Source organism: Balaenoptera acutorostrata, chromosome 5 (assembly GCF_949987535.1).
Source record: "Balaenoptera acutorostrata chromosome 5, mBalAcu1.1, whole genome shotgun sequence".
In the NCBI taxonomy this organism is placed as follows: domain Eukaryota; kingdom Metazoa; phylum Chordata; class Mammalia; order Artiodactyla; family Balaenopteridae; genus Balaenoptera; species Balaenoptera acutorostrata.
The window spans coordinates 33,315,631-33,340,254 of NC_080068.1; the positions used below are offsets into that span (position 1 = coordinate 33,315,631).

Genomic DNA, 24,624 nt, shown 5'->3' on the forward strand with positions numbered 1-24,624 from the left:
AAAGCTCTAAGTGAAGTCATATTATTCTCATTTTATAGATAAAGAGTGTGATGAAATCACAAATTAGAGTAAAACTAGAGGATCTGGAGATTTTCAAAGGTCTTTAGTCCATTTTAGACTATTTTTTCTGACTCGACATAAGGAGGTGAGCTCCCTGAAGGCAAGAAATTTGTCTTTAATCTTGGCACCCCCAGGGCACATACTGGGCCTGACAATAGTAGGTGCTCAATAAATGGCTTCCTGATTAATGAAATTCCTAAGAATTCTGCCTTCCCTCACAAAAAGGGAATTTCCTGGAGGTCATGGCCTCCATCTCCATCCCGCTGAATTCCCAGCTTCTAGAAAAAGTACCTGTCTCATAAAAATTAAAAGTATTTATTGGGGCTTCCCTGGTGGCGCAGTGGTTGAGAATTTGCCTGCCAATGCAGGGGACACGGGTTCGAGCCCTGGTCTGGGAAGATCCCACATGCCGCGGAGCAACTGGGCCCGTGAGCCACAACTACTGAGCCTGCGCGTCTGGAGCCTGTGGTCCGCAACAAGAGAAGCCGCGATAGTGAGAGGCCCACGCACCGCGATGAAGAGTGGCCCCCACTTGCCGCAACTAGAGAAAGCCCTCGCACAGAAACGAAGACCCAACACAGCTAAAAATAATAAATAAATAAATAAATTTATTTTTAAAAAATATTTATTAATTGACTGTCTAATTTGCGTATGACATCTGACATACATTTTATTTTATTGAGGGTTTTCTATAAATGTCTTTGAACATCAAAATAAGGTACAAAAATATAAATAAGATCAATTTGATAGATAATTAGTAATGCTTTTAACTTTTCAACTTTTCTGTTCTTTGGAATAACTTGAACATCAGTCTCCTGGATTATTATACAGGAAGCTTTTACTTATAAAATACTAGGAGGGAAATTTTGTTTTGTTTTGGCTATTGATCATCAGTACACATGCGACTGGTACACACAAGTGTACTTTTGTGTTGTTACTGCTGTTGTTGTGAAATCAAGGTACCACTTTATTAAATGAGTCAATTCACACAATATGAGCATCAATATAATTACAATTGCAAACAAATTTTTTACAACAAGGATGGACCGATTTTCAGATTTCCAAATCAGAGTAAACTGTACATTTACACAGAATTGTCTTTGCATGAAGCCCAAAAGGGAACAGCACAAAAATGAGTGTTTCTGTAGCCCCTTTATTTCTGCTGATCAGTGGTTTGTTAGAAAGGAGCTGCAGGTTTGTTACCTAAGGTCTGAGACAGTAGAAGAGTCAAAGGTGTGGCGAATTCACTGTAAACCACTTCATGCCTGAACATCAGCTAATTCTGGAGGAAGTGGAGTCTTAGGATACTTATTCTCAAAGTGCTGCTTGAAGGTCTTAGGGTCTGGCATTTGTGTCCTACAGACAGCGCAGGTATATACTAGGGCACCTTTGGCAGCAGCCTTTTGGTCATGTCCTTGCTTCTTTTGTCCAGCTTGCTTTTTGGCATTTTTCTGCTGAGACTGAATCTTCTGAGGCCAAGAGCCGTATCTTCCTGCCTTGGCCTCCTCCCCGCCCTCACCTGCTCACGTGCCTGTGCCTCTGCCGGTCGAGCCAAGTGTACTTTTATATAATCATATTTTTCCTTAGGTTCAAACAGAGTAAAAATATCAGTAATAATATTTAATTTCTTAGTTTTTTCAGACATACTTCATCTTACAGAAACGACAAAAATTCAGGCAGAAATAAATATAATCAGGGGAAACTCTTTTTTTTTTTTTTTTTTTTTTAATTTTATTTATTTATTTATTTATGGCTGTGTTGGGTTTTCGTTTCTCTGCGAGCGCTTTCTCCAGTTGTGGCAAGTGGGGGCCACTCTTCATCGCGGTGCGCGGGCCTCTCACCATCGCGGCCTCTCTCGTTGCGGAGCACAGGCTCCAGACGCGCAGGCTCAGTAATTGTGGCTCACGGGCCCAGCTGCTCCTCGGCATGTGGGAGGGGAAACTCTTAATGAAATCCTTTATCATATCAAACTGCAGCATTTACTGAGGCTTAAAATTTGTTCTTGAGAGGGATGAAATTTTATGGTAATATTAGGTCAAAGAAAAAAAGGTACATGTTTTTCAATGTCTAGAATGTGTTAAGCATAAAAAGTGTCCTATCTCACAATGCTTCCTTCCTGAGGGATCCAGAAATAGACACATAAAAACCAAATGTGAAATGTACAAATTTCTACTTAGCTCCTTGCCCTTTCCCCTCATTAGCTTCAGTTGAGCTGAGCTTGCTCAGTCATTAATAACTATGTGCCCCATGTATATTTAATTTTTTATTTATTTATGGCTGTGTTGGGTCTTCGTTTCTGTGCGAGGGCTTTCTCCAGTTGCGGCAAGCGGGGGCCACTCTTCATCGCGGTGCGCGGGCCTCTCACTATCGCGGCCTCTCTTGTTGCGGAGCACAGGCTCCAGACGCGCAGGCTCAGTAATTGTGGCTCACGGGCCCAGTTGCTCCGCGGCATGTGGGATCTTCCCAGACCAGGGCTCGAACCCGTGTCCCCTGCATTGGCAGGCAGATTCTCAACCACTGCGCCACCAGGGAAGCCCCCCCATGTATATTTAGAAGCCACCTTGCAGAGGCATTTGTTTTTGCCTCTAAGTGTAGAGTTTCAGTAAGCATTTCAGTTAGCTGTTTCTTACATATCACAAAAACCCCAGTTTGTTAAATTAATCACTTTCACTTTTAAAAAATAATGAATTTTCATGTGGTGAGGGATGACAAATGGGAACATTTTACTGAATCCTAATATATCCTGCACCTACCTACGCATAAGTGGTGTGACCAAAATCATCTCCCGGTCAGTGCTCTACCACACCTAAAAAGTCAACAGTGGGATTAGTCATTAAAGGTTTTCTTAGCATGCAAACATTTTAACTGTAAGTCCCTGTGTTAATTTGCTCTATGAATTCATTACTACTCATGTCATCTAGAGGAAATCATGGCCCTGAAAAAATGGCACACATAACAGCTAATTTTCCTTTTTTTTTTTTTTTTTGGCTGTGCCGCACAGCATGCAGGTTCTTAGTTCCCTGACCAGGGATTGAATCCGTGCCCCCCTGCAGTGAAAGTGTGGAGCCCTAACCACTGGACTGCCAGGAAATTCCCATAACAGCTAATTTTTTAATGGAGAGAAAGTTCTGCTAGAGAAAAAGACCCACCTCCTGATATACCAAAGTAACCAGGAATGAATGCTTCACCATCTTTCTCTACAGCTAGTTTTGATCACAAGGAATAGCAACTTTGAGTTGGAAAAGAGGTAAAGAAATTTAGCAAACAGTGTCAGTCAAACCTCATACGTATTTCTTGCTAAGTGATGATTCTAAAAGACAAATCCCCAAAATTCCCACCTACAGCACAAAAGAGGCAAAGATTTAGCTCAGATCCATAGTATAGTTTTATAAATAAATTAAGAAAATATTTCCTAAATTTCTGAGTTAGGGTAGCAGATCAGAGGCAGTTATTTCACTCTCTTTCCCAAATACCAACACAAATAAAGAAGTACAGAAAAAACAGACCACAGCATCAAAATTTTGGAAGCTGAAAACAAATAGACCACAGGTAACTGACTTAGATCCAAGAAACCTGAATCCCAAAACATCAGTAGGAAAACTGAAAACCAACTCAATTTACTCTACAGGATCTTTAAAAAAACATGGGAAGTGGCAGCAACAAGAACTTCTGGAACTTGCATTTAGGAAGACTAGGATAAAAGCAGTTTGACCTCCCCTTTTCTGTGGGGAGCAATTGTTCTTCCTCAAACCAGGTGATAGATCAGACATTTATTCTCTAAGAAAGTAAAACTTAAGGTGTCTAGACTATGAAAGTGCCTGGTGCAGTGGAGGGGATAGATCTTGTACCCCAACAGGTGGACTTATCAATTTTATGCATATTGAATGCTTACTGCAGAGACCCCCACCCCTCCTCCCTCACTTAGTGCCCAGAACGCTAGCAACAAGGCACTCATCCACCTGGCAGGAGATTAGACGTCTCTTTCCAGGTGAATCTAACCCAAGAGTTAAACTTGCCCAAGAAGTCACCCTAGAGTGAAGTGTAGTCGCTCAGCCCCATGTTCAGCACATCCAATGAGTTTTTAGTCCCTCATACTTAATCATGGGTAACATACAGACAAATACAAACAAACAAACAACAACAAAACCCACAATCTGGAGGAATTAAAGACTAGTCAGGGAAAAGGAAACTTTAAAAAGAAAAAAAATCATTAATATCTTTAGAGTTAATTTTTTAAAAATACAGCTTCCATGAAACAAGAGCAGGATGCCATGTAACAGGAATAAAAAAGAGTCCTTGGGAATTAAGAGCTTGATAGAAGGAGAAAAAACAAAAATGAAACAAACAAACAAACAAAAACCTTAAAAGTTGCGTTGAAGATAAACTTGAAGAAAGCATCCCTGAAAGTAGAACAGAAAGAGAGAGAGAGAGAGAGATGGATGCAAAATAGGAGAAAAAAGATAATAAAACGGCAGAAACAGAAAAAGTAGAACAAAGAAAATCATCAAAATTATTAAAGAAAAATTATGAAAATGTAAGGACTTGCGTTTCCAGATTACAAGAACCCATGAAGTGCCAAGGAAAACAGATGAAGATAGATTCATAACAAGTCACTTGTGAAATTTCAGAACACCTGGACCAAGAAATGATTCCTATAGCTCTCAGGAAAAAACATAAACAGGTTGATCACACACAAGGACAAAGAAAAGCAACAACTTTGGACTCCTCCACAGCAGCACTGGAAGCAAGAAGATACATTTTCAAGAAACAAGAGAAATACCTTCAAAATTCTGTACAAAATGATCTCCAACCTAAAATCCTATCCTCAGAAATTATCAATCAAGAATGAGAATTGAACATAGATATTTTCAGACATTCAAGATCTCAATGAGGGGATTTCCTGGTGGTGCAGTGGATAAGACTCTGCGCTCCCAACGCAGGGGGCCCAGGTTCAATCCCTGGTCAGGGAACTACGTGCATGCTGCAACCCAGAGTTCACATGCCACAACTAAGGATCCGGCGAGCTGCAACTAAGGAGCCCACCTGCCACAACTAAGGAGCCCACCTGCCACAACTAAGGAGCCAGCAAGCCACAACTAAGGAGCCTACCTCACAACTAAGGACCCCGCAAGCTGCAACTAAGACCCATTGCAACCAAAGAAATAAATAAATAAATAGGAAAAAAGATCTCAATAGGACTTCCCTGGTGGTCCAGTGGTTAAGAATCCGCCTTCCAATGCAGGAGACGCAGGTACGATCCCTGGTCAGGGAACTAAGATCCCACATGCCGTGGGGCAAATAAGCCCACACACCGCCACTACTGAGCACATGAGTCACAACTACAGAGCCCTCATGCCACAACTAGAGAGAAGCCCGCGCACTGCAATGAAGATCCCAAGCAACAAAGACATGATGCAGTCAACATAAATAAATAAATAAATATTTTTTAAAAAATCTCAATTTATTTCCCATTTATCATTTCTTAAGATGCTACTGGAAGACATGCTTCACCAATATAGGAGAATAAACCAAGAAAGGGGAAGACGTAATACATGGAGTAAGAGACCCAACATAGGGGAGAGGGAATCTCAGATGACAGTGGTGCCCCACACATGGGGGTAACCAGTCCAGGTAGGGCAGTATGCCTCAAGAATCAGACACAGTCAGCACTGTCCTCACCAACATCCTCTGCCATTATACCCTCTTTTAGCCTGAGGATACCTGTGTGAGCTTGACCCAGGTTCTTATCTGTGTTTGAATGTCTCTTTCCTGTATTGATGAAGGTCTACTCTCCTCTTCATCTGAGGACCGTCATTCTACCCCAAAAGGATTCTGGCTTGACTTACTCCTAAGACCTAGAGGTAGGCCATAGGAGTTAAAAGTAGAAACTACAGAGCAGCCCTCCCTGTCTGACCAAACTTTAGCTGTGTGACCAGTATCTGGTCCACAACCCATCTGTGTCAGATGGGGGGAGTATATTAAGCTCTCTGTTTCCCAGGAGTTACTACAGATAGAGGAAGTCTCTTGTAAACCCTCAGAGGAGCTGAAGCCAGACTATGACCCAGAGACTCTGTTCAGTGTATTTTTTCCTGATAGCCTTCAACAAGTGATGACAATATTGCCTTTTCCTTATACAACTAGGTTTGTTATCGCTACTCTGGTTTTCAAAACTAAACAATATATTCTGTAGGGATAGATACACAAATGGTTGGGCTTTGGGGAAAGCAAATGAACGGTGGACACAAAATCAAAATGATAGTTGTCTCTGGGAAGAAACAGGGAGATGTGATGGGGAGGGCACACAGAGCACTGGTACTAGTAATGCTCTTTCTTCACCCAGGTAGTGAGTACACAGATTTATCATGATTATTCAAAACTATGCATATGTGAGATTTATACACTATTCCATACAAATGAAATAGGCATTTTAATAAAAATTATAAGTTTTTTTTTTTTTTTTTATAATTTTTATTTTTATTTATTTATGGCTGTGTTGGGTCTTCGTTTCTGTGCGAGGGCTTTCTCTAGTTGTGGCAAGCGGGGGCCACTCTTCATCGCGGTGCGCGGGCCTCTCACTATCGCGGCCTCTCATGTTGCGGAGCACAGGCTCCAGACGCGCAGGCTCAGTAATTGCAGCTCACGGGCCCAGTTGCTCCGCGGTATGTGGGATCCTCCCAGACCAGGGCACGAACCCGTGTCTCCTGCATTGGCAGGCAGACTCTCAACCACTGCGCCACCAGGGAAGCCCCAAAATTATAAGTTTTAACTGCATTTTACTAAAAGGTGCTTCTATTTTATTACCAACTTTGATTTCAGATCTTTTTTATTTTTAATTTTTTTTTTTTGGCCACACTGCACGGCATGCGGGGATCTTAGTTCCCCAGCCAGGGATCAAACCCATGCCCCCTGCAGTGGAAGCGTGGAGCCCTAACCACTGGACCGCTAGGGAATTCCCCTGATTTCATATCTTAATCAAATTCAAAGTGTTCACAAAACTTCATCTCTCCTGGTACAATTATTTATTTCAAAAAAAAAATTTAGAAAAAAAAAAACCCTCATCTCTCCTGTACTCATGGAATATTCCATTCAAAAGGAAATCACATGAAATAATATTGCTGCTATGTAGAAAACAGAGAGCAATTTCCTTTCAAATAGCATAATGGAGCGTGCTTTTGCACTGAGTAAATTTTCTTCGTCCCTGACTGGCAATAGACTTGGTTATTTATAAACATAAAGAAGTAGGAATATTTTCTCAATGTTTACGATAACTCTATAAGCAGCTCTAATAAATATAGAATACATATTTTAGTAATAATATTTAATTAGGTAATTTAAAGTATATTAAAAATCAGATCTAATGTTGCCACTAATTTACCAATCTCAAGTACTATTTACTCTTCTTAAAACACTGAAGTATATATAGTATTTGGATTTACTTATTAAATCAATTTTGGCAATCTTAAGTGAATCTGCTTACCTTTGGTTTTGAGACTAGCTGATGAAATACAGTGACATTTTGATGCTCCTGTTTTGGATTTTGGTTTATTTTATTTTCAATCCCTGAATTATTGCTGAGGTCAGGTAAAGGAATTTTACACAGGTTCATAAAACACATTCAATATTTTTCTAGTCTGGCTAAATATAAGCTATATTTAAGAAAATTCTAATTTTCCCTCTGGATACATTGCCTCAGGCAAATGTCTACTTTTACCTATGCCCAGGGGTTGTCTAATTCATCACTCATTAAAACTGCAATTTAGGGGATTTCCCTGGCAGTCCAGTGGTTAAGACTCAGTGCTTCCACAGCAGGGGTGCGGGTTTGATCCCTGGTCAGGGAACTAAGATCCCACATGCTGTGCTGCGTGGCCAAAAAAACCCCCCAAAAACTGCAATTTACCCTCTACCTGAAAATTTCTAAAATGTACTACAATTGCAAGCAATTGTCAATCTAAAACTAAAAATAAGTCATTTGTTCTAGTTATCAATAGCCTAAGTACTTTCCATATAAAAGTCCTTACTATAAAAAGTGAGGTCTTGCTAATTAACTAATTAATTAAACAAAATTTTATTTAGTACCTACTATGTGCCAAGCACTGTACTAGGTCCATTAGTACTAGTACAACACTGTACTGGGTACAGTAGATAAAACAGACAAAAATCTCTGACCATTAGAGCTTATATTCTAATGGGGAGACTGATGATAAAAAGTACAGGTACATTGTATGGCATGTAATAAGGAGGAAAATATAGTGGGCAAGGAATGTGTATGTCATGGCAACTGCGATTTTAAATGGCATGGTTAAGAAAGACGTCACTGAGAAAGTGGTGTTGGAGTAGAGTTAGATGATGAGGATGTGACACCTGAGGTTATCTGGGAGAAGAGCAATTTAGGCAGAGAGAACAGCAAGTACAAAGCCCTGAGATGGATGTATGCCTGTTATGTTTGTGGATAAACAAGAAGGCCAGTGTGACTGGAGTTGAACGAGTGCAGGTTGCTGTAGATGAGATCAGAAAATAAGGGGCCAGATCATGGATGGCCTTGCAGGCCATTGTGAGGAGTATGTTGGAAAGCCATTGGAGGGTGGATGTTGTTGGCATTTTTTTGTTTATGTTGAACACATGAATGCCTTGTTTTATTATAATTAACTAGATTACTAATGCAAAAATATCATTACTTCAATTTTTTTGTTTTTACTTATTTAAACATTTTTTTCTTCCAGTTTTATTGAGATATAATTGACATATAGCACTTGTATAAGTTTAAGGTGTATGGCATAATAATTTGACTTACATACATAATGAAATGATCATCACAATAAGTTTAGTCAACATCCATCATCTGAAATAGATACAAAATTAAAGAAATAGAAAAAATTTTTTTTTCTTTGTGTTGAGAAGTTGGCATTTATATTTAAAGAGTCCCTCTGGGGAGTTCCCTAGTGGTCTAGAGGTTAGGATTCTGTGCTTTCACTGCCGGGGCTCAGGTTCCTTCCCTGGTCAGGGAACTGAGATCCTGAAAGCCAAAATTGCAGCCAAAACTTAAAAAAAAAAAAAAAAAAAGAGTCCCTCTGGCTGCAGGATTCAGAATAGGCTGAAGGCAGGGCAAAAGCCAAAGTACAAAGGCCAGTTAGAAGAATCCAGGCAAGAGATGATGATGGCTTTGACCAGGGTAGCAGCAGTGGAAATGGTAAGAAGTGGTCAGATTCTGAATATATTTTGAAGATAGAGCTGATAGGTTTTAGATGTGGAATATGAAAAAAGAGAGGAGTTGAAGATAATTCTAAAGTGAGCTACTGGAGGAATTCAGTTGCCATTACTGAGATGGGGAAGGCCACATTCTATCATGCATATGAGCCTCTGAGTTTATAAATGTTATGAATTTATTTCTAAAAAATGTTTCATTAGTTATTAAAAAGCAACTTGAATTAGCATGTGACTTTTTTATTCCTGAGGATCTGGTAAATTAAAAAAAATTCACAATTGTTCTTTAAAAAAAAGCACTTCTTATATAATTGTTAAGTGCAACGTGCAATCTTTGCTCCAGTTGAGCTGCTTAAGTTTTTGTTCTCTCATTGTGGGTGTTGAAGTGCTGGTACTGTCTGTATAGCACTTTAATTGTAGGAATTATCTCTTAGCCTATCCATCTCCTGATTTTCAATTACCTCTAGAGAAAATTATACATAGAATTTCCACCATGATTACCCACTGTCCTACACTGGTAACTCCAAAGCCTGTTCATTATGATGTAAATGGGATGAGAATATGTCATCCACCCCACTTCATAGGGTCTATTTCACAGTGGTGTCCATTTCTATTTTGACAGATAATCCAAATCTAAAAATGTACACTCTTTTCTTCGGTTTTTATTTCTTGAAAAGTAAAATTCTTTGTTTTCAGAGCATCACTCTTATTTTGACAATGATTACCGTGCCTGCATTTTATTCTGGTATTCTTTAATGGAAATGTATTGTTTATTTCTACAAAGTGAGTTTTGTTTTGCTTTTAAGATTCTAGAATTCTGCTTTTACTGTCATGCTAAATATTGCCTTGTTTTACATTCTTTTTTTTTTTTTTTTAAAGTCCAGGTTGTTACCCGTGCTTCTAAATTTATTTATTTATTTATTTATTTTAGCTGTGTTGGGTCTTCGTTTCTGGGCGAGGGCTTTCTCTAGTTGCGGCAAGCGGGGGCCACCCTTCATCGTGGTGCGCGCTCCTCTCACTATCGCGGCCTCTCTTGTTGCGGAGCACAGGCTCCAGACGCGCATGCTCAGTAGTTGTGGCTCACGGGCCTAGTTGCTCCGCGGCATGTGGGATCTTCCCAGACCAGGGCTCGAACCCGTGTCCCCTGCATTGGCAGGCGGATTCTCAACCACTGCGCCACCAGGGAAGTCCTTGTTTTACATTCTTTTTAACCTTAAAATTAATATGGAACCACATGTTAGAGTTGATTGGAAGCAATCCAACTCAACTTAATGTCTAATTAAGCAGGTACCCTGGCCCATTTATTTTGTTTCCAGCATCAAAGAGCCCACCACACCACATAGCGGTCCATTGCATTTTTGAAGAGCTCTAATTGCCAGAAAGTTCTTTTTCACAAGTAGTTAAAATTGGCCTTCCTATATCCTCTATTCATAAATCCCTGGAACTACAAAAAGCACAACTGCCTTTGATTCAGACATCCAGTTATATTCTCAGGTCAACCAATAACTAGCCATGTGAGGTTAGGTCAGAATCATAACCACTCTGAGCCTCATTACATCATCTGATCTGTAAAATGGAAAGGAAGGGGTTGGATCTCTTCTAGCTCTTAAGTTCCTTCCAGTAGCTCTTCCATAGAATCTTATGATACCTGAGGGTAGCTGCCAAATTCCTCCTTAAATTTACTTTTTTTCCACCCTTAATGCCTTGAGTTCACTCCAAGATTCCTTGTACGACATGGTTTCTAGCTCCTTCACAATCCTTATTGCCCTTCCCTGGATACACTCCAGATTGTGGTGTACTGTAAATTAAGGAAGTGCATTTCAAGTTAGGAATCACTGATCTGATTCAGAGACCGCATCAAAGTAAAATCATATAGGTTTTTGATAAGTGGCGAAAAAGGGCTTTCAAATTTGTTTCTTTCCTTTCAACAGGAAGAACCATTTTATTAAGTCAGAAGACCCGGACTCTGGACACGGTACTGCCTCTATGGTGTGACCTTACACCAGTCATCAATTCCTATATCTTGGTAACTGGTTTGTGAAAGGAAGTGGTTGGACCAAGGTTTCTTTCAGATTTCAAAGTTTCTGATTCTATGAATTTCCTACTGTTCCCAGTCTCTTCTCTGATAATTTCAATTTAAAATTGTAAGAAATTGTAGAGAAGGGAAGCATAGGTAAATTAGTGTGCATCTGGGTGCCAGTCTGTTGCTATACTTGGGAATTTTCATTCATTCATTCATTCATTATTTATTTATTTATTGGCCTCACTTCACTTTATGTGGGATCTTAGTTCCCCACCAGGGACTGAACCTGTGCCCCCTGCAATGGAAGCCTGGTATCTTAAGCACTGGACCGCCAGGGAAGTCCCTCATTCATCTTTTTTTTTTTTTTAAATATTCATTTATTTATTTGGTTGCGCTGGGTCTTAGTTGAAGCAGGCGGGCTCCTTAGTTGTGGCATGCACGTGGGATCTAGTTCCCTGAGCAGGGATAGAACCCAGGCCCCCTGCTTGGGAGTGCGGAGTCTTAACCACTGTGCCACCAGGGAAGTTCCTCATCTTTTTTTTTAAAGACAATTCTTTTTAGAGCAGTTTTAGGTTTACAATAAAATTGAGAGAAAGATACAGAGATTTCCCATATACCCCTTACCCCACACGTGCATAGCCTCTCCTATTATCAGTATCACTCACTAGATGGTACACTTTTTACCACGGATGAACCTACATTGACACATCATAATCACCTAAAGTCCCTAGTTTACCTTAGGGTCCAGTCTTGGTTTTGAACATTCTACAGATTTGGACAAAAGTATAATGACATATCTATCATTATAATATCATACAGAGTGTTTTCACTGCCCTAAAATCATTAATTTTTTTAAAGAAAACAAATATTTTTTGTTTTCTTTAAAACAAAAGAAAACAAAATTTTGTATATTTTGATACATGCCATGTGTAGCATGTATCAATACTTCATTCATTTCACAACCTGTCTTAGTCACATTGGGGTGCTATAACAAAATACACTGGGTGGCTTAAACAATAGACACTTATTTCTCATAGTTCTGGAGAATGTGAAGTCCAAGATTAAGGTGCTAGAAGACTTGGTTCTTGGTGAGGGCCCTCTTCCTGGCCAGCAGTCAGCCACATTTAGTGAAAAGAGGATGCTCTAGTGTCTCTTTGTTTCCTTGGAAGGCACTAATCCCATCATGGGGCCTTCACTCTCATTGCCTCATCTAAACCTAATTACCTCCCAAAGGCCCCACTTCCTAATAAAATCACGTTGTGGGTAAGAGCTTCAACATATGAATTTGAGGGCTGGGGACACAAACATTCAGTCCATAACACGACCCGGTAATATTCCATTGTGCGGAAATACCACATTTTGTTTATCCATTCATTAGCTGACAGGCATTTGAATTGTTTCCACTTTTTGGCTATTATGAATAATGCTGCTATGAACACTTGTGTACAAGTTTTGTGTGGACACATGATTTCAGTTCTCTTGGGTATATACCTAGGCGTGGAATTGCTAGCTCTTATAATAACTCTATGTTTAACCACTCAAGGAACTTCCAATCTGATTTCTCAAGTGGGTGCACCATTTTACAATCGTACCAGCAATATATTAAGACTGTGATTTCTCCAAATCTTCACCAACACTTATTATTGTCTGTCTTTTTTATTATAACCATCCATCCTAGTGGGTGTGAAGTGGTATCTCATTGTGGTTTTGATTTGTATTTCCCTAATGAGTAATGATGTTGAGTGTCTTTTCACGTGCTTATTGGTCATTTGTATATCTTCTTTAGAGAAATGTCTATGTGAATCCTTTGCCCATTCTTAACTGGGTTATTTGTCTTTTTGTTATTGAGTGTAACAGCTCTTTATATATTCTGGATACAAATCCCTTATCAAATATGATTTACAAATATTTTCTCCCATTCTTTGGGTTGCCTTTTTATTTTCTTGATAGTCTTTTGAAGTATAAAATTTTTTAAATAAAAAGCAATGATAAATTGCTTTTTAGAAAAGCCTTTGGAGATCTGGATCCAGAATAATGTTTTCCTACACATAATAAAAGTTTCATAGAATTATATAGCAGGTAGAAAAGTAATTCGTGGGTGTATTATAAGAAGAAAAAGAGAACCTAATTGATAATTAAAAGGAAAAATATTTTGATGGGTAGGAAGTTAAACTTCACATAGTTAATATATAAGAATAAAGGCTCTGTAATATATTTTGATTTCTTTTCATATGTGTAAATGCACATAAAGCAGATTGCAAGAAGTTATTTTACAAACACAAGCCAGAGAAAAATCTGTGCTTACCCCTAAACCTACTAAGTGGAACTGAAGCAAAACCAGAGTTGATTACTCAGGTTAATGGGTTGGTGTCTATAAATGACAAATGGCTATATTAAAGAAGTTATTAACTTTATGTACTGAACTATTTCTAACGATATTTTAATTAACAAAAGTTGCTCTTGAAATAAACCTCTCTGGTTAATTTCTCCTCTCTCTCTGGAATCTTTGGTAGTTAAAGAAACTAAATTCAATATACATGTGAAACTTTTACAACAGTTCGTGCAGAGCATTCAACCGTAACAGCTTATAAATTCTTAACTTAAAGAAAATGGGCATGAGAAACTATGAACCACTACTGTAGTCACTCCTGCTCAGACTTCTCTGATGTACTTTGGGTTATTCATTCCCCTCTTGTAAATACATTTTACCATGGTTTAAAGAAACACAGAGACACTGCAAGACACACAAGGAATGAATAAGGAATTCAGGTAGGCAAGTGAGGTTTAAACAACAGGGGAGCTGGTGAAGGTAAAGTTGGAAGTAGTCTCTTCAATGTGTGTCAGTAACACAGGAAAGAAGAAAGGAAATATGGAGTCAGAAACCTAGTCAAGCAGTCTAGTCAAAAGAGTTCAGAACTTACGCAGAGTTTAAGTAACAGATACAGGCACAAACAATATGCAGCATCTTGATAGCTGGGAACTTTTGTATGCTTCCTGTTAAGGAAAGAATTAAGTTCTCAAACCTGGTCTGAGTCTGCAATGGAGGTCAGTGGAGTACTTGGCTGAAAGGAAGAGAATAGCAGCTTTTGACATAAACTAATCCTGACAAGACATTGAGGGCTGGGTACCTGGGAGAGTTTCTAAAAATTTTAGAGTTTCTAAAAAATTTGGAGCCATGTATATTCTCCAAAGGGTTCTCTAACTTTGCTAGAAAATTTGGGATGTGGTGAAGAAAGCATTTTACCAGCATTTGGGGAAAATCAGTGTTACCAACTGGCACTAACATTCATTAGTACAGTTAGAATGATTTGTCTGTAAATAATTAATAAAACCCATTCACACTGTGAATAATACTCAAACAATAAGGAAATTTATTATGTCATATAACTAGGAAGTTCAGAGGTAGGGCAAGGTTGATAGATGCCGTTGCATAACAATGTCATGAAGGATCCAAGGCTCTTCCAACCTTTACTCTGTCATCCTTCTGACAGAGCTTCATCCTTCAAGTAACAGCTTCATCCTCGGGCAAGAGAAAGATGATAGCAAAAGTTCTTGGCATCACAACCCAGACATGCCAATATCCAGAGAAAGAAGACCACTCTTAGGAGTGAGGAAGTATATCTAAGAACCCTGGCACAAGTGGTCACACACCTAATTTGGAACCAATTACTGACAAAGGAATAGAATAACCATGATTGGTTTAGACTGGTCATCTAGGATGGATTAAATGTCAGAGTTAACTATTTATACTAAGATTTTGCTTTTGTTGGGATTTCCTCAGTTTCCCCTTAAATTGTAAATTATTATAAGTTATAATTATTGACTGCTATCACTAAAGAGATACTACCTAATCTTTTTGCTCATCTGCTTTGGTAAAGAACTTTTTTATTCTCCCAAGCCATGACCCATGACTGAGGTACTACTGTCCTTCTGCGATGACCTAGAAGGAAACAGATATCTGAGTACTTGGCTTGTAAACCAAACTTATAAAGTGATGAAAAATGTCTGGGAGAGAAATGAATTCACATTAACTATGGCATACACGTGTGAAACAGTTTAATCACATGTAAGTCAGTATGATTAAGGTTTAGAATTAATGGTATAAATATTTATTATTGAACTCAAGGGAGCAGGGGGTACAAGAGGGGACATTGTAACCTGTCTTAATTCCAGAAAGACAGGTAGTTAAATTATACAATGACACTTATCTAGCATCACAATAAAGACTACAAGGACCAAGCAATTAGGCGGTGATGAGTAGCAATTTCAGGTGAAGAGTCACAGTGTACCTGTCCAGCAGCAGGCCTGGGTGAACTACGCCACAGATGCAACAGGGGAGGGCGTATACCTTTCACTCTTAAAGGAAGTGAAGAGGTTAAAGAAGTTCAAGTCCCACCAAAGATCACTATTTCCAGGCACCTAAGCTCACTAGCAGTTTTGTGTCTTTCATTCCTGGCAGGCCAAACAAAGGAGTTGACAGAGCTGTGAACTATTAAATAGTGCAAAATTCCTGAATGAAAGCACCCAAAAGAATTTGTTAAAGTGAGGTTATTTTTTACATGTGTTAAAGGGAAAAACCTCTGAAATTCTGAAGTGCAAGAAAAATACAATGAAATATAAGGACCCATTTTTTTTTCCCTTGATAACTCTGATTTCATTAGATAAATATTGATACTTATAGCAGTGGTATTCAAACTGTTCTGATCATGATGCACAGTAAGAAATACATTTTACATGGTGACCAATACCCACGCACCACTTTATATTTTCTAAAACTGAAACAAAAACTCACAGAACCATAGTTAAACTTTATAAGTACATGCCAATCCTATTCCATTTCATTTAGAAACAAGTGCTGATTGACACTCACTAAATTGATTCCATAACCTACTAATGGGTCTGACCTGCAGTTTGAAAAACATTGTTCTAAGGTAAAGGGATAAGGAACCCCTGATTCCTTAAAACAAATCACCTCTCTGTTCCTCCACAACAGGCAGTGGGGGGAAGGACACCACTGGTGCACAATGGTGAGACATGGGTAGGCTGCTGAACTCCCCACTCTTGTTCCCCCTTTTAGCCTCTGGTCTAAAGTAGACGGAGCTCTTCTCTTAATTCTCTGTGGCCTAGTTAATTTAAATAAGATTTTACCAGAGGCTGAGGGATGATAAGAGGGAAATGAACAACATGAGTAACATGAGCCTGGAAGATCTTTTGTTAAGATAAGACTCATTCATCTTCAGCTTTGGTGCCTAGGCCTGGCTGCCTCCAGCCGCAAAGGTCATCTTTTCCTTTCCTTCCAGGAGGGACTTGAAATGAATTCTCAAGTAAACAACTGAGTAACTCCCAGCCAAATACCTGCAGTTCCCCCTCCTGGCCATCTAGTCTCTGGTTTCCTGTTTCAGTTCCCACCTCTTCTCTGATACTTAGTACAGTAAAGGCCAGCTCCTTAGTGGAGGCCCTCACCCCCAACCTCAGGAGCGTGACCTTAACCTGTGGCTTTATCCTTCTGAGACGATAATGCAACAGCTTAACATTCTTGGAAGAGATGTACATAAGTCTTTTTGTGAGTTCCCAAAGGACTGATTAAAATAAATAGGTTCAAACTTCCGGAAAGTGGGTAAGTTTATCCTGACCCTTTTCAAAGAAGACTATGATAAGCTCAGGTGGAATAGACACATGAATAGAACAGCAAAAACACCATGCCTCTCAATTTTAACTTTTTTTTTTTTTTCCTTCCTGAGAGTACAGGCTTTGGAGTCAGGTGTGAAGTCCAACTCACCATACCTTAAAGGACAAGTTTCTTGTTTTCTTTGAATCCCAGTTTACTCATCCATAAGATGGACCTAAGTAGTTCTCACTGCACTACTTAGTTGGTAAAAAAGGATTAAGTGAGCTAATTAGAAAATATGTATGATTCAGTTAGCTAATGATCAGTACATGGTAGCTACTGCTTATTTTAGGCCAGTTGGATATAGACTAAGAAAACAAACATCGTCAACTCCTTGCCTAACAAAAAAAAAAATCTTAGGCTGCCTGATATTTCCTGGTCTGATGTTTTCTTTGGGGAAGCTCTAGATATGCTTGTATCTAGAGGGGTACTGCTATATATATATTCTGGTCTGCTGTCTCCTGCTATAACAGAAGTCTGATTGTAGGTGCAGTGGATATGTGGAATCTAAAAAAAGGGGTACAAATGAACTTATTTACAAAACAGAAGTAGAATCACAGATATAGAAAACAAACTTATGGTTACCAGGGGATAAGGCAGGGGGAATAAATTGCGAGATTAGGATTGACATATACATACTACTATATATAAAATAGATAACTAATAAGAACCTGCTGTATAACACAGGGAACTCTACTCAATACTCTGTAATGGCCTATATGGGAAAAGCATCTAAAAAAAAAAAAGAAAGAGTGGATATACGTATATAAATACATATATGTATTCATTTTGCTGTACACCTGAAACTAATACATTTGTAAATCAACTATACTCCATAAACATTAAAAAAAAAAAGACAAAAGGGCAAATACAGGCTTTCATATGTTTCTTTCCATTCCTACCATGCCCAATTTAGTGCCTCAAGTAGCTGAGACCACTGCAAGGGGTCTTGTGCCTTCCGTCCATCTCCCTCCTATCAAATTTGTGATGCCAGATAGATTTCCTAAAGCAGAGTTCTGATTGTCTCACTTTATTGCTCAATAAATGATGGATCCCCACAACCTACCAAAGGAACTCTGAACCGTATTATTTTGGTATTTGGCATACTATAATGTTTGAAGTAAGAGGCTCTAACTTGCTTTTGTTTTGTGAAATAAAATTGTTATTTTATTTTATGCAAGAAAAGAAAAATTTAAGCATAAAACATTTTCTCTGCCCTTTGGCCTCCTCCCTCCCCTCTACTGTATATTGTGTATCTGCATCATGCAGTGGCCAAACCTCCCCCATCAGCAGAAATACCTGCTCAACCATAAAGGGCAACATTCCCCTGGCATCAACAAGATGACTCCTTAAAAGATAACATTCCTTCTTGCTCTTGTAAGGGGTCACAATGACCCACCACTTTGTACTTGCAGATCTGGGTTATGTAAACTGTCAGTAATACATCATTTAATGTATGCCCTCTGTCTCAAAAAAAACCTTACACAACTGCGTTTTGATCTCTAATGGGTAGAACAGTTCTCGGAGCTCTCTGAGAGGCCCTTCCTGGGTTATAATCCTCAATTTGGCTCAAATAAAATTTTCCATTTCTTTCTTAGATCGACTGATTAATTTTTCATCGACAGTTTTTTTTTAAACATTAATCCATTTTTGTTGTTGAAGTCAGTTTGCCTTTTTTATTTTTTATTTTTTATTTTTTTTTAATTTATTTATTTATTTATTTAGGCTGTGTTGAGTCTTCGTTTCTGTGCGAGGGCTTTCTCTAGTTGCGTCAAGCGGGGGCCACTCTTCATGGGCCACTCTTCATCGCGGTGCGCGGGCCTCTCTCACTATCGCGGCCTCTCTTGTTGGGAGCACAGGCTCCAGACGCGCAGGCTCAGTAGCTGTGGCTCGCGGGCCTAGTTGCTCCGCGGCATGTGGGATCTTCCCAGACCAGGGCTCGAACCCGTGTCCCCTGCATTGGCAGGCAGATTCTTAACCACTGCGCCACCAGGGAAGCCCTGCCTTTTTTATATTTGAAAAGTTTTATTTCTTAAACTGGATGGTAGGTATATGTGCTTTGTTTTTATTATTATTGTTGTGGTAAAATATACATAACAAAAAAATTTACCATTAGTGACATGTAATGTATTCACAATTTATACAGCCATCACCACTATCTAGTTCCTGAATATTTTCATCATCCAGAAAGGAAATCCTGTACCCATTAAACAGTCACTCCTTGTTTCCCTCTCCCCCTACCTCCCACCCTAGGGAACCACTAATCTGTTTTATGTCTTTAAGGATTTGCCAACTCTGGTTATTTCAATAAATGGAATCATATAATATTTGGCCTTTTGTGTCTCAATTCTTTCACTTAGGATAATGTTTACAAGATTCCTCTATGTTGTAGCATGCACCTTTTTTTTTTTGGCGGAATAATGTTGTACTGTATGGTTATACCATCTTTTGTTTCTCCATTTATCTGTTGATGGACATGTGGATTATTTCCACCTTCCGGCTACTGTGAGTAGTGCTGCTATGAATATTTGTGAGCAAGTTTTTGCTTGTACACTTGCTTTCTTTTGATTCTCTGTATACAAGATCATGTCATCTGTGAATATGGTTTTACTCTTCCTTTCCGATCTGAATTCCATTTGTTTCTTTCTCTTGCTTAATTTTCCTGCTAGAACCTCTAGCATAATGTTGAGTAGAAGTAGCAAGAGTGGACATCCTTGTCTTATTTCTGACCTTAGGGGAAATTCATACAGTCTTTTACCATTAAGTATACTGTTGGCTACGGGCTTTTCATAGGTGCTCTTATCAGGTTGAGGAAGTTTCCTTCTATTACTAGTTTGTTAAGTGTTTCTGTCATGAAAAGGTGTTGGATTTTTGTCAATGCTTTTTCTCCTTCTATTGAGATGATCATGTGGTTTTTGCTTTTGTTTTTCTTGAAGTACAGTTGATTTACAATATTGTGTTAGTTTCAGGTATACAGCAAAGTTATTCAGTTATACATAAATATATGTAGAGATCTACATTCTTTTTTTTATTCTTTTCCATTATAGTCTTTTTTTAATAAGATATTGAATATAGTTCCCTGTGCTATACAGTAGGACCTTGTTGTTTATCCATTTATATATAATAGTTTGCATCAGCTAATCCCATACTCTCGATCCATCCCTCCCCCCCACCCCCCTGCAACCACAAGTCTGTTCTCTATGTCTGTGAGTCTGTTTCTGTTTTACAGATGAGTTCATTTGTGTCAGAGTTTAGATTCCACATATAAGTGATATCATATGGTATCTGTCTTTTTCTTTCTGACTTACTTTGCTTAGTATGATAGTCTCTAGGTCCATCCACGTTGCTGCAAATGGCATTATTTCATTCTTTTTTACTGCTGAGTAATATTCCATTGTATATAAATGCCACATCTTCTTTATCCATTCATCTGTTGATGGACACTTAGGTTGTTTCCATGTCTTGGCTATTGTAAATAGTGCTGCCATGAACATTGGGGGTACATGTAACTTTTCCAATTAGAACTTTCATCTTTTCTAGGTATATGCCCAGGAGTGGGATTGCTGGATCGTATGGCAACTCTATTTTTAGTTTTTTAAGAAACCTCCATACTGTTTTCCTTAGTGGCTGCACCAATTTACACTCCCACCAACAATGTAGGAGGCTTCCCTTTTCTCTAATAACTAGTGATGTCAAGCATCTTTTCATGTGACTCTTGGACATCTGTATGTCTTCTTTGGAGAAATGTCTATTTAGGCCTTCTGCCCATTTTTGATTGGGTTGTTTGGTTTTTTTTGTTATTGAGTTGTATGAGCTGTTTGTATATTTTGGAAATTAAGCCGTTGTCGATGGCATCGTTTGCAAATATTTTCTCCTAGTTCATAGGTTGTTTTTTCGTTTTGGTTTTCCCTTTTAGTTGTGCTGATATGGTGTATTACATTTATTGATTTTGGGGATTAAACCAATCTCACATTCCTGAAATATATCCCATTTGGTCATGGTGTATAATTCTTTTTATATGTTACTGAATTTGATTTGCTGGTATTTTGTTGAGGATTTTTGCATTCATATTCATAAGAGATATGGGGTTTTAGTTTTCCTTTTGTGATAGCTTTGTCTAGTTTTTTTAATCAGAATAACACTGGCCTCATAGGATAAGTTGGGAAATGTTCCCTCATCTATTTTTTGCAAGAGTTTGTGATGAATTGGTACTAATTCTTCTTTAAATGTTCAGTAGAATACATCAGTGAAGCCATCTGGGTCCTGGCTTTTCTTTGTGGGTAGACTTTTTATTACTAATTTAATATGTTTGTTTTGGGTCTCTTAAGATTGTCTGTTTCTTTCTCTTTTTTTGGGATGTGTTGGGTCTTCGTTGCTACACGCGGGCTTTTCTCTGGTTGCGGCGAGCAGGGGTTGCTCTTCTTTGTGGTGCACAGGCTTCTCACTGCAGTGGCTTCTCTTGTTGCAGAGCACGGGCTCTAGTCGCACAGGCTTCAGTAGTTGTGGCACATGGGCTTAGTTGCTCTGCGGCATGTGGGATCTTCCGGAGCAGGGCTCAAACCTGTGTCCCCTGCATTGGCAGGTGGATTCTTAACCACTGTGCCACCAGGTAAGCCCTGTCTGGTTTTTTTTGAGTCAGTTTTGATAGTTAGTGTCTTTATAGGAATCTGCCCATTTCATCTACGTTATCTAATTTATCTAATTTATTGGCATACAATCGTTCATACAATTATTCTTTTACAATCCTTTTTATTTCTGTAAGGCCAGTAATGATATCCCCTATTTCATTTCCTTTTTTTTTTTTTTAATTAATTGATTTATTTATTTTTGGCTGTGTTGGGTCTTTGTTGCTGCACACGGGCTTTCTCTAGTTGTGGCGAGCTGGGGCTACTCTTTGTCGCAGTGCACGGACTTCTCATTGCGGTGGTTTCTCTTGTTGCGGAGCACAGGCTTTAGGTGTGTGGGCTTCAGTGGTTGTGGCATGTGGACTCAGTAGTTGTGGCTCGCAGGCTCTAGAGTGCAGGCTCAGTAGTTGTGGTGCACGGGCTAAGTTGCTCCGTGGCTTGTGGGATCTTCCCAGACCAGGGCTCAAACCCATGTCCTCTGCATTGGCAGGCGGATTCTTAACCACTGCGCCACCAGGGAAGCCCCCCTATTTCATTTCTGATTCTAGTAATTTGAGTCTTAAAATTTTTTTTTCTTGGTCAGTCTAGCTAAAGATTTGTCAGTTTTGTTGATCTTGTCAAAGGACCAGATTTTGTTTCCATTATTTTCTCTATTGTTTTTCTATTCTCTATTTCATTAATTTCCTCTCAATCATTATTATTTTCTTCCTGGCGTGCCTAAGATTTAATTTGCTCCTCCTTTCCCAGTGTCTTAAGGTAGAAGATTAAGGTATTGACTAAAGATCTTTCTTCTTTTTTTAACACCGGCATTTTCAGCTATAAATTGCCTTCTAAGTGCTGCTTTAGTTATATCCCATAAGTTTTGGCATGTTGTTGTTTCGTTTTCATTTTTCTCAAAGTATTTTTTAATTTCCCTTTTGCTTTCTTCTATGACCATTTGGGTATTTAGGAGTGTGTTTTTTAATTCCAAAATACTTGTGCATTTCCCCATATTCTTTCTGTTATTGATGTCTAATTTCATTCCTTTCTTTTGTGAAATAAAATTCATATTTTATGGCAAGACAAGAAAAATTTAAACAAAATTTTCTCTGCCCTTTGGCCTCCTCTCTCCCCCCATTGTGCATTGTGTATCTGCATTTTGCATCGACCAAACTTTCCCCATTGGCAGAAATTTCCACTCAAACATAAAGAGCAACATTCTCTTAAAATAACTCCTTGAAGATAACATTCCGTCTTGATAAGAGGTCACACTCAGATCTGGATTACGTAAACTGTCAGTAATACATCATTTGATGTACAGTCCTCTGTCTCAAAAAGTTCTTATATAACTGTGTCTTGACTTCTAACTGGCAGAACAGTTCTCGGAGCTTTCTGAGATACTCTTCCAAGGTTATATTCCTCAAATTTTGTTTGAATGAAATTTTCCATTTCTTTTCTTAGATCAACTGATTTTTGTTGACACTTTGTTTGAGAACATATTTTGTATTATTCTTATCCTCTTAAATGTACTGAGGTTTGTTTTATCCTGGAGAATCTCCTATGTGTATTTGAGAAGACTGTGTATTCTGCTGTTGTTGGGTGGAGTGCTCTATAGATGTCTATTAAATCTGGTTGGTTTATAGCATTGTTCAAGTCTTCTATTTCTTTACGAGCCTTCTATCTAGTTGTTCTATCCATTTTTGAAAATGGAGTATAGAAGTCTCCAATTATTATTGTAGAACTGTCTATTTTCCCCTTCATTTCTGTCAGTTTTTGCTTTACATATTTTGATGATCTGTTGTTAGATGCATGTATGTTTACAATTATCATAGCTTCCTGATATAGATTGACCCTTTTATCATTATGAACTATCCCTCTTCATCTCTAATAACATGTGTTGTTAGTAGACTTTCAGTCTATTTTGTCTTATATTAGTCACCCTAGTTTCTTTTGCTGTTTGCATTATATATCCTTTTCTATTCTTTTACTTTCTATTTCTTTGTATTTTTGAGTATAAAGTGTGTCTCCTGTAGACAGTATATAGTTGAACCTTTTCAAAAATCTAGTCTGACAACATCTGTCTTTTGATCCGATTGATTAATCCATTCACACGTAAAAGTTACTGGACTGCATTTACAATGGTCATTTTTATTTCTTATATGTCTCATGTGTTTTTTATTCCTCTAACTATTTTTTAGTGCACACACACACACAAAAGGAGTGTATGTGTTTCAAGAGGGGTAACCTGAGTTGTTCCCTATCCCGTATATGCTGAGTTTCTAACCCAGTGTTGAATACAGTATTACAGATACTAGATGATCAATACAGTAGTCTTGTCAAGCAGTTCTTAAAATGTAGAGCAAGACCAGCAGAGGCAATATCACCTGGGAATTTGTTAGAGGAAAAACATTAATCTCTGTAATCAAACTTGGGTTTGATCCCAGCTCTACATTTATAGCTGTGTGATTTGGGGCAAGTCACTAAACCACTGAGTCTTGTTTCCTCATTTAATAATGCTATCTTACAGTGTTCCTGTGAAGGCTGTAAGAGATTAAGTGAGATAACGTAAATAATTCTACTACCATGTCAGGACTTCTACCATGTTAATTTTCTTTCTCACTGCCATAATATAACAAAAACTTCTACCTGTTTTCTCTGTATTTTCAGTGTAACTACCAGCAGCTTAAATAACTTAAATCACTTCTCATTTTAGCAATTATTGAGAAGGAAAAATGCAGAAACAGGAATAGGAATAGAAAACATGAAGTTGTGTGGTAGGTTAGCAGAGGAAAAGAGAAATTCAGTCTGAGCTCATCTTTCAAGATGCCCAGAAAAATTAGGTGGCAATTTAAATACCACTTTGGATGCTGATATATGCTCCAGGTCTGAAATTATAGCAATTTTAAAAAAATCACTGTTTCCCTGTATTTTTTTATTAATACTTTTACTGAGAGTATGAAAATAATCCTGCCAGGTAGATAGGCCAGGCATTACTATCTCCATTTTGCAGGGACCTAAAGCTCAGAGGGATTAAGTGATTTACCTGTGATTACAGGACTAGTTGGTGG

At 38.5% G+C, this 24,624-nt stretch overlaps 1 protein-coding gene across 1 annotated transcript in view; it reads right to left on the reverse strand.

Annotated features, from left to right (window-relative positions):
• Positions 1–1,319: 1,319 nt before the first annotated feature.
• The window catches only part of LOC103000878 (zinc finger protein 706-like), a 31,577-nt gene continuing 8,272 nt past the window's right edge, over positions 1,320–24,624 (reverse strand). The window contains exon 2 of the mRNA XM_057547188.1: positions 1,320–1,526. Within this exon, the coding sequence (XP_057403171.1) occupies positions 1,320–1,526 (207 nt within the window). The remainder of the gene's footprint in view (positions 1,527–24,624) is intronic.